The following is a 15,847-nucleotide window of genomic DNA, read 5'->3' as shown; positions in this document are numbered from 1 at the left end:
AAAAAAGGAAAAAGAAATTGTCCTAAGTGTAGCCTGTGGGATCATGATGCTTCAATTTTAGCCCCACCCTGGCTGTTTTCTAGCTCAGTTTATACCTGTCTAACAGTCTCTGCAGTAAAGAAAACGGTTTTGAGCTTTAAGGGGGATAACACAAGGAAGGATCTAGGACAGTCTAGGATAGCCTCAGGAATCGATCATGAAAAGTAGACAAATGTGATATGTATCTATCATTGCTTTTCAACCATGATGTACATAGGAACTGTCATGGTGGACTTATTCCCAGACCAGAAGAAAGTGATCCTAATTGGTAGCCACAGTTAAGGAGCACTGAATCAGAAGAAAATTGTCTGATATTTCCTTGTGGAAGTCAGATGGACGAACCCTATTTATTATTTCCATCTTACACTTTGAAAAGGATGCCCTTATCTATGCTACACCTCTGTTCAGAAGTCCTTATTCTCCCTTACCCCTTTTGAATGGAGACGGAGAAGGAGTGAATGGGGGGAGGGGTAGAAGGGAAGTGGGGGATGGGGAGGGAATAGGAGGTTAAGAAGGAGGGGAAACTGGTTGCAAAATAAATAAATAAATAAATAAATAAATAAATAAATAAATAAATGAATGAAATCTTTATCCTCACATATATCATACTTAAAAATATTGCAGACATAATTCTAAGCACCATTCCTGGGTTCTCTTGCCTTTGAATGTTTACCCTCTCCTCTCAGTGTTTTTGTCTCGTAAGGATCCTGTTGATACCTATCTGGACCACACCTTGGAGTAGGGCCCAATAGTCAGTATGTAAAATGAATTATCATTCTTTCTGCAGTAAATCAGTGCTGTGTGGACCAGCACTTAGACAAAACACTCCAAAGATCCCTGAGGACAGTCATCAGTGATGGTTTGCTATCTGCATTGTGCAATGAAACTGAGCTTGCTGAAAGTCTGAAACCGAGATAAATGGTCATAAATGTAATCAACGTCAATCTCTGATTTGTTGGTCATCTAATTGTTCTGCTACCTGTGTATACTCTTATTCCATTTAATATTCTACTTGCCCAGACTTTATAAGTCAATATGGATTCGATTACAGCCTAATTAGATTTTTGTTTCAATAAGGACATGCATCTTTCCCTACCTGTTTCTCGCTCTGTGTGTGTGTGTGCTGCTGTGGTGCTGTTATTACATTTGTCAGAATAATAGAAATTGAGATAACATGTCCCTCTCCAGATTAATTTTAAGATGGTCCAAAGTCCAAAAGTCCATTTTGCATTGAGATATGCATGAGTAGCTAATATAATCAGTTGAGCATTCTAATCCAGTCATTAGGGTAAGATTATTTCATTTGGAAATGGGGATATGAGAAATATAAACTGGAGAACAATTAATAAAAAAGGACACAGTGAGATGAAGCATTATTACATCGAAGAAGCTATGTGCAACAGAAAACAGGCTATCTAGACAGGAGGATATGGATTTGACATTGCAAACCACCATTTACACTGTCCGTTAGACAAGCCACTTAACCACCCAGAGCCTGGGATCTCTCCACCATAACAATGAAGGATGTGATGGTATCCACCACCCACAGTGGTTGTGAAGATTAACTGCGAGCATGGAGTGCTGGGAGAAGGCCTCATACAGAGTGACTGCTTAAGAAGTGGCAATTATCCTGAAGTTAAGTAGAAAGGAGCCTTCCCGTGTCTGATAGATTTGCCTTTTATTTATTTAATCTCCACAGACAGAGTTTTATTTCTAGTCCTTCTTGTGGGAACAGATCCTGGTACTGAGTGTCTTCAATTCACTTGTCACAATTGAAATGCTCCCTTTTAGCGAGTCCTCAGAAGCAGCAGATGAAAGCTCATTACTACTGATGGTGCATTGTCCCTTCGTAGCTTGACAGTTTGCTACATTCTTCCGTTGGCATCCCCAGCCGTAATGCGCCACTTTCTTTCATCTTTCTTTATAAAGACTAAATCCCCAACTTTTATAAAACTTGTTTTTTCTATGCCTTCAATTTCTTTACATCTTTGAGTTGTGTGTAATGTGCTTGAAATGTCTTTGAAGTTCCCATTTATGAAGCACCTAGTTATTTTTTCTGTTGAAATGATGTTTGTACAAAGGTGTATCTTGCCGAAGCATATTACTCACACAGCAGGGAGCCCAGACACTTCTTCCCTATGCTGACCACCCTAACTGCAGGCCAAATACTGAAGAAGAAAAAAAAACCAACAATCTTTTGAGTGCTGAACTTGCAAACCTTCATATAAAGGGGCCTATTGAAACAGCCTGTCCGCACTGTCACCAAACACTAATTCTCGCCTTTCTCCCTGGGTCAGAGAGCAATCCTAGACTCAGATTGAATCTGAGCCTCGGCCTCAGTTGTTTAGACATGTCTGTGAGGCTGGGACAGTCAGGAGAGTGTTGGCAGGATACGTGTCATTGCTGGCACTTCAGCAAACCTCATCTGGACTGAAAGCATAGTGCAAGCAGCCGCTAGAACAGTAAGGGAAACTTTATCAGAAGAAAACATCTCTTCAGAGATTGTACTACTGCCATATATGGGGCAGACAGACCTCAAACTAAACCCACACCCAGCACTCCCCCCACCATTTATCATTTGGGCTTCTCGTCTCCCGCCTATGTTGCCAAGTCAAAGGGGGAAGGCTACGTACTTGGACTATGAACAAGGGAGAAGAATTTGGGGTAAGCTGCTGAATGTATTCAAAGTCAATCATGTATTTTATAGATCGTGTGAATATGTCACACTTACGTATACACCCGCCAACACGTAAATGCTTATGTGTGGAGTAACTCACTTGATCTTCACAACACTAGTGGGAACTTTTCTCATTCCTATTCCAAAGCTAAGAAGTGAAGACAGAGACTCTAAGTGATCTGTCCCAGACAGAGTAAAAGAGGCAGGCAGAATCAAAAGTTGAGCCTAGTCATTCTGATTCCAAAGTTCCAAATTAGTAATTACCCCCTTAACTATTGGGATACTTTTAAATTTACTTGCCTCATTATATGCTAAATACTTCTATTTTCCAGAAAAATAAGGTGTCCTGGGGGCAAGTTCCAAGACCATTTATCTCTAGCACTAAACAGAACCAGGTACTTAGTCATTACTTAGCAACTGTCTCATGGCTGAATGGAAATAATTATCTACACCCAATATTTTTTGAGTATGAAGAGAGAGGAGGGTAGAATGAGAAGGTTCCCCTCCACTTGTGAGTGAGTAGGCTGGGGCCTTCCAGAGAAGGATGAATGGTACAAGTTAGTCTTTGCCTATGCCGTGTTCCTTTTTCCCCTTTACTGTCTTGCACAGTACTGCAAATATGCCTCAACAGTTAGTGAAGCAATTTGGGACTCTGGAGGCAAAATCATGGGGTTCCTTTATTATCTGTCTGTCTATCTGTCTGTCTGTCTGTCTGTCTGTCTGTCTATCTATCTATCTATTTATTTTTGCCCCTTATTCCCATGAATTCTCTCACAAATCCTTTAACTTACAAGCATGCCATAAGCCACCAAGGACAGGTGTCATAAAATCCAGTAACTGAAAGGAGGAGGGATCATAATCTGGAGAGTAGAACAGAAATTCCTGGAGCATCTCCCCTTCATCAACTGCTATGATAAAACTGGTGACAGTCCTATAGTCTGAATTCCTGATGGTACCATCAATCTAGCACTCCTGTGCATGCTATTTGTACTGTTTGTTCTACATTGTATGTGGTCCCTAATACTTTAATCTTTTGTTATTTGTTTGGATAAGTGAGTGGACAGGGTTGTTTTGTTTTAACTTGAAACAGAAACTCCCTGTATATCCCAAGTTTACCTCACATTTGCGATCCTCTTGCCTCGGCTTCCCCAATGCTAGGATTATAGGTTTATGCCACCACACCTAGCTCTTTGAAGAGCTTGGCTTGTTTTAAAGAACTTGAAAACAATCTGTCCCTTCCCTTTCCTGCAACTCATCAGTTCTTTTACATGAACATATATCCAGACTCTGTAGACTAGCATAAACCATTTCCCTTGTGTTATAATATACCTATCTTCAACGTTTTCCACCACAAGCTTTAAGTGACACCTCCCTATTGCCTGTTAGAATGCAATCCATTTTTCAGGAGCACAGCTGAGACTGAAGTTTTTACAAATAATTTGTAATTTATTGCTTGACAGTTTCATACATGTATATAATAAATGTTGTTTCTATTCACCCCTTATTTCCCTCTCTTATCTCATCCACACTCTTCCTGAAACCCTTCTTCCCTACAATTCTCTCTCCCTACCTCCTACTGAGGAATTATCGGCCATTAATGAAACTCCACTTCTAGTTGTTCCAACCAATATATCTAGCTTATTGACTTCCTTCTTTAACTAATTGTAGGTCTTAGGCTGCTTCATACATGCTTTGGTCTATCTTGTGTTGATGTAACACAATATCTGAGACTAGGTCATTTGTAAAGTAAAGAGGTCTATCTCAGAGTTGTAGAGGTTGGAAGTTCAAAATTGGGCTACCCTGTCTGCTACTTGAGAGTCACATGGTACTCCATCCATGACAAAAAGTGGTATGGAAAACTGATAGTTTCAGGAGCAAGGAAGAGTACACAAAAAGCTGAGATGTTTTATCCTACCCTCACAAGTGACCCAGTCTCTAAAGAAAGATGCTCACCATTCTAACACCAACCTCCCAATACTATCACAACCAAATCTGTATATTCTTTTTAAAATATTTATTTTATATATATAAATGTTTTGTTTCCAAGTAGGTTTGGACACCATGTGTGTGTCTAGTAGTCATAGAGGCCAGAAAAGGGCCTCAGATTCCCCAGAACTGTAATTATAGATGGTTGTGAGCTACCATGTGGGTGCTGGAAATCAAACCCGGATTTGCTGGAAGAGCAGCTAGTGAACTTAAATATTGAGCCATCCCTGAAGCCCCTTACTTAAGACTCTTGATTTGTTTTTCCTGGAAGCAGCAAAATAGCAGCTCAGAAGTCACCTTGGCTATATCTAGGGATCATCGGGGAAGTAGTGGGGGGGGGAGATATTTCATTTTTTAAAACACTATAAAATCTAGAAAGTTTTTCAGTTTTAGAAATGAAAAAAAAACCAGGTGTGGTGGTGTATGCCTTTAATCCCAGTACTTGAGAGGCAGAAACAGACAGATCTCTGAGTTTGAGGCCAATCTGGTATATGTAGTGAGTTCTAGGACAGCCAGACTACATAGTGAGACCCTGTCTCAAAAACCCAAAACAAAAGAAATGAGGAAAATGATGAGATGAAAACAGTATATCCAAATATAGAACCTCACAAAGAAGGCTTGGCTTGTTTCCAATTTGGCCCACATATTTGGCAGAAACACTAGTATCTACTCCTGATCAGGAGGAAAATGTTGCTCATGGGAACTTGACTTGAAAAGCAAGATTTGGGCTTTAGCTGTAGCTCAGTGATTGAGTACTTGCCTGGTATGTGGGTATCTCTAAAGTCTGTCTCCATTACTGTCATTTTTTAAGCTACTGTCCATGTTGTGCAACTGAACCTTTATGTATGTTCTTCACTAACAGCTTTCTGTTTCTCCTTCAAAAATGAATAGATTATAGAGATCCACTAACAATTATATCTATAGTTAGTAACAGTCACTTATACAGATTTAAAAGGGAATAGTACTGTTGCAGGAGCTCCTTCCGCTCCTTCAGCCAATAGCCACTGAGATACCAGCCCATTGGTGTGTGGTCTCTCTCCCTTTAAAAAAGTGGCCACTTCCCTCTCCTCTCTCTCTTACTTCCTGCTCCGCTTCTGGGGACTAGACTCCCTTCCTGATTGTGCAGAGGGCTGTTTCTCTGGGACGGTGATCTGTAAGTTTTTTCCTTTTTAAATAAATACCATCCTATTAATCATAATTCCGAACTGGTGTGAGATTGTTTGTGATTTATGCCTTCATAGTACATCTTCAATATTTATACTAAAGTAAAATACTTTTTAATTCAGTATGTTCTCATCTATCTATACTTGAAAACATATTGAAATACCAGATTTTCAAAGCTACACAAAAGTCTGACTACCGTTAGTATGATCTTTTATAAAGTGAATCACTTGTGGTCAGGAATACAGAACCATCTTAGAGATGTTTCAAATGATGCCTGCTTTTTTCCCCCAACTAAAACCATTCTTCTTCCATGGAAACTTCCTGGGTTGTTTTGGTTTTCTCCCCATTGTTTGCTCTCAAAATTTATTTCTAGATGATGGTGAACTATCTCAGGACCCCCACTCATTGGACATCATGTTCTTTTTTGGAATGTATCTTATTTCTAGGCTATTTCTTCCTTTAGACAGTGGATGGGACAGCACTGACTTTCCTATAGAATTTAAATTAGTAGTCAAGTGTCCTAATTGGCCATCTGAGATATCCTGTCAGGATCAATAACATCCCATCCTTTTGTGGAGCTGTAGTTTTTGTGTGATTGTGTGAGTCTGGTTATAAAAATAAAGAATTCCCAGGGCAGTATTTCACAGCAATTATTTCTTTATTGGTGATTAAGGTCCCATCCCCCCTCTCTCTGTACTTCTAGGAATCTTCTGGCTGTCCAGAGGCTCACCATTGGATGTGCACATTGCTCACATTAGAATAGTTTTTATGAGCCTAGACTTAATCTTTTATAGGAATTAATCTTAATTCTTGATTGCCAATGTAAGGAAATGGTAAGGACCCATGAGAAAGAAAAGTAAAGCCAAGAAGAGGCATAGTATTTGACAATTGCCCAGATTCTAACCATAAGACTTTACAATGTGCTCTCTCCACAGCACAGGTTACATGGACAGTGTAATAATCACCTGTTCTTTCTCACAGCTAGCAGGACTACATTCACTTTCTTTTTTCTTTTGGCTGCTAAAAGCAGATGCATGCCCCCTATTTCTATCAAAGATGCCACTCTTCTTCAGATAAACCAAAGCCAAAGACTGTCCATAGAGAGAAAGAAAAAAGACCTTACTCCTTTTCATTCCAGGGTGACCAAGGCATCAACATTGGTAGACCAAGTAGCTTCCCTTCTCTATCTTGCTTACTTTTTTTAAAAAAAAAAATCTATTATGACAGTACAAACTTCTGTTTGGATACGTGGAATTTGAACACTATACTATAGCTATGAAAATTGAACTGCTTCCCAATGAAGCAGATAATAACCCTCTGGAGTTTTGTTTTAGCTAAATGAGATAAGGGGTTTTAAGTAATATACAAAAGCTTATGCCCTAAAAACATAAAAATAAAGATCTGTCATAAATATAAAAGAACATAAGCAAGCTTAGAAAATATGAACTTCCCTGCATATGTGTGTGTGTTGTGTATATCTCTGTGTATATATGTTCATATCCAGAATCTTGACATCTGATGATTCAGAAACAAATTGTTGTTTTCTATGTGAGGGCACAAATTATCTCCTTACTAGGTTCTGCATGCTTATCTAATCTAAACTTTTTCTTCTGTTAAATACATACACATTTGTAGGAGTTACCAAGGCTTGGTTTTTCCCACTATGGTTTTCCTAGCTCTTTTTGAGGGGAAGGAGGAAAAAGCAATAGAGAGAAAGGATGGAGGAAGAGCAATAGACAATGCCTGTATGATATTTTCCATGTGCTAGGCACCGTTCCAAGCACTTTCTACACACACTAACCCATTTATCCTTCAAAATCCTATAAGGTAGACATTATTGTATCTGTTTTAATAATAAGGAAAATGACTCACAATGAGATTGATGGATTTTTTCACAGTCACACACGCAGAAAGACAAGCTAGGATTTGCAGCCGGACTCTGCAGTTCTTCTCTGCTCTCTTAGCCATTTAATCTATGTTGCCTTTCAACTTGGGGAAAGGGAACAACTTTGAGAACTTATTATCAGAGAGGCTACTGGAAAATACAGGCTCTGTGATGCCCCTGTTTCTGTGGGCTAGTATGGGACTCTTGGAAGCCATGGCCCCATTTTTAACAATGGATTCAGATCTGTCTAGCCACATCACCATTGAAAGTCTAGAGTGTTGATATGTACACCAGGCACTTACTGGTTTCTGTACCCAGTGCCTCCTGGAGCTCAGCCTCTAATGGGTTCATGCACACAATGTAGTTTTATAAAAGTATTATTCATTTTTTCTGTGTAATTGCCTTGCATGTAGCAGGTGGAGATCTCATGTTGGCTTTCTCTGTGCTTGATCTTCCATTTTCCCTCTAAAGCTCTTTTTCTGTTCGCCATGGTTCTGCTGGATTCAAGTCACTTTGAAAATATAGGGATACCAACCCCCACCCTAATGATTCATGTCTTTTTAAAACGATGATTAGAGTGACTACAGAATTTTCCCCCATTTAACCAGACATTTCAGAAATCAAGAGATGAAGTCGCAGTAATTGTGCCTGACAGATAAAAAGAGAGAGACAATAAAATTAGGTTAGCCTAGCTAAATTGGGCCTTATTGCCACCGTATTTCTGTTCTTCTTTGTGGCTCAGAAGTGATTGCATATTGGCATACTTTTTTTTCTTTTTGGCTGGGGACCTGTCTTCATGGGTATATCAGAATCTCGTTATACACATAGTCTTTTTGAGACAGCAGAATTTGCTTCTTTGACCTACTCAAGCAAACCAGAGATTAATGGAAGTTGTGGAAGTTATAAACAGTTTGAAATTCAGCCTAGCTTTTGACCATTTTTCAAATACTTGTTCTCCATTTCTCCCATTACCAGCAAGCCAAGCCATTCCAGCCCCATAGGGTATCACTCAGAGTATAATTGAGATTTGAATGAACAACACATGTGGCTTTTAAGGTTAAATGAATATTGTTTGACATACAGTACACTAGAGTTGTTTTTCATTTTGGTCTAAAAAATTGGTTAAAATTACATCTTGTTGCTTTTCAGAATTAACTAGAATCCATCTGTCTCCATTAGAATCACAGTTCTTTTTTTCAAATCCATGGTTGAAAGAAAAAAGCTCCATATCACTCAAGACAAATTGTCCAATGAATAAGGAAAATGAAACCGTTTTCTAGGGTATTGGTGCCTATTTTCTCCACAATCTAATAGCTAAGATTATAAACGGATATGCAGTATCTATTTTTAGCTATTCAAACAGACACTACCTAGGCCTAGAAAGCTACTTTTAAACATACAAAGTATGAGCATCTAAAATGATCATTTCAGTATGTTGGTGAAGACTTCAATTAAAGAGGTTAACTGAAGTGTGGAAACCTTTAGCAGCCATTTACTAAAATGTTCAAACTTGGGTAATATCATTTTAATGACTTTCAAATCTCAAAGGTGACAGAAATACTAGATGTTCCTACTATATGTAGTATAGATAATTTATGCATTTTATGTCATTTTATTTTATACATATTAATAATACATTGTATAAAATGCATAAGTAAACAAAATCTCTCTGTGTATACTCAGAAACAATAGCTCCAATAATTTTTAAGTTGGCAAGATACCTCATTTTACACATATGTATCTGTCCACAAGTCCTCAGATTTGCAAAGACAGGGCTGTGGCACATTTATCTATCTACTCTTGTGTTGCAGGATATTAATCTTCTGCTGCATGCTTGACACTGTCTTATCTCATCTGCGTTGCCGTCTGAAGTTTCTGCCTGTTTGTGACTGCATGCTTCTGTAATGCTTCTGCCGTTTGACTGGACTCAACGTACTTTAAGGCTCTTTAATGAGAAACTCTTTTAAAACTCCAGTACCTACAAATAATAAATTGAACTTCTGTGATGGCTAGGCTAAGAAACCACTCATTTGCTAATATCAATCAAGACATCTTTAAAAATGAATGTGCTGAAGAGTGCTGCCCTGTGATTCTTGCTTTGTAATTTCATTTCTCTCTTCAGCTGCTCAGATCTGGCTTGGAGCCATATCATGTGGCTTTATTACATTTCATTTTCCCATTTGCTGGTAAATCCCTCTCTAGTTTCTAATCATCTTTTTCGTCTACTTTTATTTGGTTCAGACCCACCATTGCCAACTAAAACAGGGCACGCAAATCTCATTTATCCCTACTCTGTCACTGTCAACGACACTGAACACCTCTTTAGCTTCTCAAGCTGACAATCACTTTATTCTGTTTTCTTCTCTGTTTTCTTCCTCTCTGATCACATCTACTCTCAGTATTCTTTTGCTGTGCAGCATGGCCTGTCACCTGTTACTACAGCTGCCTCCTGCTTGGACTCCAAAGTTTTAGTGATCCTCACTCTGCTGCCAGAAGACACCTCCTCGGATACCATTTATACTATAGGACCCCTCTACCTTAAAATTAATAGCAGGATGAAATCTGAATTTTTCAACCTGCTTTTGATGTCCCAAATTATTTAAATCCCCTCTTTAACCTCCACATCATCCCATTCCTACCTCCCTCCCCTTCTCCCACTGCTCTCCAATCAGTTACCAGCTCCATATTTTCCCAATCTCAAATTTTTATTCAAACTGATTTCTTCCTGCTTACTTTAGTGTGCCTTGCTATTTCCAAAGTGCTGCTGCTTTGCAAATGTTCATTTCAGCTGAGGTGCTCTGTCCACACCAGCAATGTCCCTGAAAACACTTCTGCATCTACCTCTTAAAAAAAAAATAGGTCATTGTTCATTTCAATGCTTTTCCCATGATTCCATCTGACTTGTCCATCTTCCCAACTCAATATGGCCTAAGCGTGTGTGTGTGTGTGTGTGTGTGTGTGTGTGTGTGTGTATTCCATTTGTTTTTTCCAGCTTCTGACCTTCATATGTTTTTAAACTACATCTTAAACTGATGTCCAGTCACTTCCAAATTGAATGTGAGCATCTTGAGAGCAAGGGCCCAGCATAATTTGTCTCACTTGCCATAGCATCAATCTTTCCACTTATGCAGTATTCAAGGCTTGTTATTTGACTCTTCAGCATTATTTTCTGTCATAGCCAACTCTCACTGTAGCCAGAGTTTCTACATGGGTCTTCATTTAGTCTTTGCCTATCATCTGCACCCACACAGAAAGAAAACTGTTCTTCCAGCCAAACACTTAATTTTTTTTTACTGCAGTTTAGTTCAGTCATATATTAAGCCACTGATATGTACCCAGCAATATACCAGCTGTTCCAGCCCAGCTATTTTTAAATTTCTGTATGCATCCAACTCCATTGAAGAGCTCATCAAAACCTAAATTATTGGCGCTTATCCCATAGTTTCTGATTCAGTAGGTCTGGGGTGGGATCCAAACTTTTTGGTGTCTAACAAATTCCCAGATTATGACAAGGACCACACTTTGGAAAGTAGTGACCAAGAAGAAATAAAGATAGTGTAAGGCATAACCTCTCATTTTAAGAAATTTACAGTTTGTCCACAAAGGACCAAGAAACATTTAGCAGTGGAAAATATTTATAATGCTTTGTTATTCACTTGTGTAGCAAATGCTGAATAAATACTATGTGCCAATTGCTATTGTCAGTGGTATTATTACATCAAAAAACCAGGATAGATAAAAATCTTGATTTTCATGGTGGAATTATAATGGTAGAAAACAGAAAAAGAACAAAATATTAAAAATACAACACACTTGTAGGTACTTAGGAAAAAAGAGAAGAAAAGAAATACCAGGGTTGTCAGAGGTTTCCCGGTTCCATTATTTGATGGCAATGCAGTCACAAATAACAAAGAGTAAACCATGCTCTTAAAAGATTAACATAATGATTCAGGAATCTAGGGGGCTGCAATTTGGGTGTTAATTTCTATGAACATTGTTTAACTATGAATAACTTCTACTTTCTGAGCTTTGGTTTCCCATCTGTTCCATGTAACACTTGGACAAAATTATGTCTCAAGTTCTCTGCATTTCAAACAGTGTAGAATACTAAGTCCTTTAGGCAATCAGAACTAAGTAAATGAGCTAGGCACTGTAACTCCAGCCTATAATCCTAGAAGTGTGAGGCTAAGCCAGAAGGCTATCAAACTAACTTTCAAGCTTTTGCAAGTTCCAAAAAATTGCATAAATTTCCCCAACAGTACTAACATATATCTGAAACAGTTAAAATGTTACTATTTAGTTTCTAGGTTTTTGAAACTTGGGAGACAAATTATAACAGAATTTTTTTCTATTATTCCATGTTCTGTGTTAGCCCAATCAATATCTAGTATATATATATACTGCACACACATACCTACATAAATCCTCATATAGTCATAGGTAACCAAAGCTTCTTGAAAATTACCCAATTTGTTTTTGTTTTCAATCACCTTACGAATACCCTTATCTTTTATATTCTTAAGCCTCCCAAAACCTTGACATAAAATCCTTCTCTAAGAATCAGTTACTCTGAGTTGGTGTGGTGATGCAGAGCTGTAATGCCAACTTAATTCAGAAGGAAGGAGCATGAGCTCCAGAACAACATGGGCTTACATAGTGAGTTTCGGGTTAGGCACAACTATATAGCAAGACCCTGTCTTAGAACGAAGCAGCAGCTATTCTGTCTTCCATCTCTTGTATTCTTCTGTTCCTGATTGTTTTCTCATAATTTCTATTTCTATAACTCCCTTGGTTTGTGTTTTCTTTATTGTCTCTGTTTTGGTTTTCAAGTCTTTAATGATTTCTTTCATCTGTTTGATTGCTTTTTCTTGGTTTTCTTTAAGGGATTTGTTGATTTCTTCCAATTTTTTTATTTATCTTTTCCTCCATTTCTTTGAGGGAATTTTTCATTTCCTCTTTGGGCCTCAAATATTCTCCTATAGTTATTTTTTAGGTCATTCTCTTCTTCATCATCTATATTTGATTGTTCATGTCTTGCTATTGTAAAGCCACTAGTTTTTATTGGTGTTGGGTTTCTCTTTGTGGTGTTGAGTGTGTTCTTACCTTGTCTACCCATCTTTTCCTCATTGGTGTAGTTGGAGCTGTGTCTCTGGTGATCAGTCTTCCAGGTGCCAGAGGATCCAAGGCTCAGATGGTTGCACCTCATGATGCAGTCAGGGCCACACTTCCAGTTACCCTGGAGGTTATTTGGTGTTCCTGGAGCTTGCTCAGCACTCCCTGGGGTCACTCTGCAATACTGGCGGTCATTCAGGCCTGTTCCCATGGAGGTTGCTTGCTTGGGCTTGCTTCCACTGAGGTCACTGCCTTGGACCTGCTCTGGTAGAGGTCACTGGCTCAGGCCTGCTGCAGTGGAGGTCGCTGGCTTGGGCCTGTTTCTGTAGATGTCCTGACCTGGGCCTGCTCCTGCAGAGGTCCCTGACTTGGGCTCTGTCCTGCAGAATTCTCTAGCACAGTCCTGCTTCCTTGGAGGTCCTTGAATTGTGCCTGGACCCACAGAGGTCTCTGGTTTGAGCCTGCTCACTCAGTGGTTGCTCCCTTGTACCTGATCCTGTGGGGGTTGCTGCCTCAGGCCTGTTCTGGTAGAGATTGCTGGTTCAGGCCTGCTCTGGCAGAGGTTGCTGGCTCAGGCCTACTACCTCAGAGGTCGCTGACTTATGCATGGTCCGCAGAGGTCTCTGACTCAGGCCTACTTCCGCCTCAGCACCTGTTCTGGAAGGCTTCAGTAATAGGTGTTTTACTGTCCAAATAATGGATCATATAGACCTAGAGCAGTGGTTCCCAACCTGCCTAATGCTGCAACTCTTTAAAACAGTTCATCTTATGATGGCTCCCAACCACAAAATGATTTTTGTTGCTACTTCATAACTGTAACTTTGCTACTGTTATGAATAATAATGCAAATATTAATGGTCTTAAGCAACTTTTGTGAAGGAGTCATTCAACCCCCAAAGGGGTGAAGACCCACAACTTGAAAACTACTGATCTAGAGAAAGATGTGTCTGATCAAAATTAAAGACTTTTGAAAATTAAAGTACTGTGCTGTTTTATTATTATAGTTTTGTAATATAAGTTGTATTGTGTCATGGTAATCCCCTTAAGCATTATTCTTTTTATTTAAGATTGCTTTGGCTTCCATATGAATTTTAGATTTTTCCCTATCTATATACCTGTGTGTGTGTATAGTAATAACTAAAGAAGAGTTTGTGAATTTGAGAGTGAATGAGGAGGGACATGAGAAAAATTAGAGGGGAAAGGAGGAGTGGAACCAATCATCGAAAATAGAGCACTTAGGTGAATTTATAAAACAATAAAAGAAAAATAAAAAGACAGCATCTTGGATATTTCTTGCATAAATACTATAGTCATAGCAAGTTTAACTTTTACTTTTAAATCAGTTCATGACTTCTCATAGACATAATGACTAACTTAAGACTTGACCAATGAAAACTTCAAAATTCATTGTTTAAGGGCAGTATAAACACATGTTAAATATGATCTGTATAATACTTAACTGTCACTAATAAAATAAATGAAAGTGATGATGATGGCTATATTAAGGAGAAAATCAATTATTTTCCCTTTTATACTCTAAATTCTGGATAATGTTACCAGTTGATCTATTTTAAAAAAATGATAACTTTACTTTGAGTTGTTTTAAATCATGAGACCCACCCAGAGAAATCGTTCAGTGCTGTTTCTTGAAAGGTAGCCACAAGAGCTAAAATGCCTTGAGAACTTTAGAAACATAATTCCAAAAATGTGGCTGGGTCAAGAGGATGATAGTTTTCCCTTATATGTATGTTTGATTCTTTCTTATTTCTTTTTAATAAACAGGGGATGGAGAATTGTCGTGGGAACATTCTGATGGTGATATCTTCCGGCAGCCTGCCAACAGAGAAGCAGTAAGTGTGAAGAGCTCCAATATTTCCACACTCTACAGCAGCAAGCCAAGCTTTTTCCCCCATGGAAAAAAGTCTCCATCGAATCCAAAAAATGGACCCATTTCTAACATCACTTTCTTCTCCTTCCTCAAAAAAAAAATCAAATGATGTCTTCACTGACTTCTAAACATTTATCATCTGTAATTAGGGCAAGAACATGAACAAAGAGCATCCATAGGATTTTGTCTAGATCAGAAGTAGATGCTCTCTTCAGATGACTGACAATTCTGTGTATTCTCTCTAACGAAGACAGTCACCACCCATATTCTCAAGAGTGGATGATTTCTATGGGATTTTAATATAGTCCACTTCATCCTTTTGGTCAGATTCCTTATAAACCTGAGGGTTCTTGGTCAAGCAGTTGAAAGAAAAACAAAGATTGTGGGCCAGACTCTCCTACCATTACCCTTATTTCTGTTGTTAGCACAAATCTTAGAAAAAGCCTGACAAGTAGGAATATGTGTATATGTGGGTGTGTACATTTAATCAATTAACAAAACAGAACATCTCTAAGAATGAATGCCTAAGAAGAGATATTCTTCAAACTTCTTAAAATTTGAAAAGAAAGCAGGGTGACAGTGGCCCACACCTTTAATTCCAGTACTCAGAAGGCAGAGGCAGGTGGATCTCTGTGAGTTCAAGGCCAGCCTCCTCTACAGAGCAAGTTCCAGGTCACATCAAGGGACTTATAAAAGTGTTTACAAGTTCCAAGGTGTTTGTCATCACACACAAACAGGTGTTCAATGTACCTGCTGAACTATTTTTGAAATGTCACTGTAGCATTGCTTTCATATATATTTAACAAATTAACATAAATATGTATAAATATAGGCTTGGCTATATATACCTAATCATTAGAATACTTTCAAAGTTATTGATAAGAATATAACATGGTTGACAAGATGGCTCAGCGGGCACTTGGCTGTCAAACTTGGGTTCTATATCAAGGACCCACATGGTGAATGGAGAGGACCAACTCATGATTTCCTCTGACCTTCACATACAAGCAACCATACCGCTGTACATGTTCTCTCTCTCTCTCTCTCTCTCTCTCTCTCTCTCTCTCTCTCTCTCTCTCTCTCTCTCTCTCTCACA

The 15,847-nt window shown here is 38.7% G+C and overlaps 1 protein-coding gene across 2 annotated transcripts in view; it reads left to right on the top strand.

Annotated features, from left to right (window-relative positions):
- The window catches only part of Chrdl1 (chordin like 1), a 116,927-nt gene that overhangs the window by 78,014 nt on the left and 23,066 nt on the right, over positions 1 to 15,847 (top strand). For both annotated transcript variants that reach the window (XM_013355111.2, XM_026777970.1), the window contains exon 7: positions 14,646 to 14,713. In XM_013355111.2, the coding sequence (XP_013210565.2) occupies positions 14,646 to 14,713 (68 nt within the window). The remainder of the gene's footprint in view (positions 1 to 14,645; positions 14,714 to 15,847) is intronic.

The sequence above is a fragment of the Microtus ochrogaster genome, unplaced genomic scaffold (genome assembly GCF_000317375.1).
Source record: "Microtus ochrogaster isolate Prairie Vole_2 unplaced genomic scaffold, MicOch1.0 UNK92, whole genome shotgun sequence".
NCBI classification, from domain to species: domain Eukaryota; kingdom Metazoa; phylum Chordata; class Mammalia; order Rodentia; family Cricetidae; genus Microtus; species Microtus ochrogaster.
Note: the sequence above shows the minus strand (reverse complement) of the source record. Positions and strands in the feature narration are given on the sequence as shown.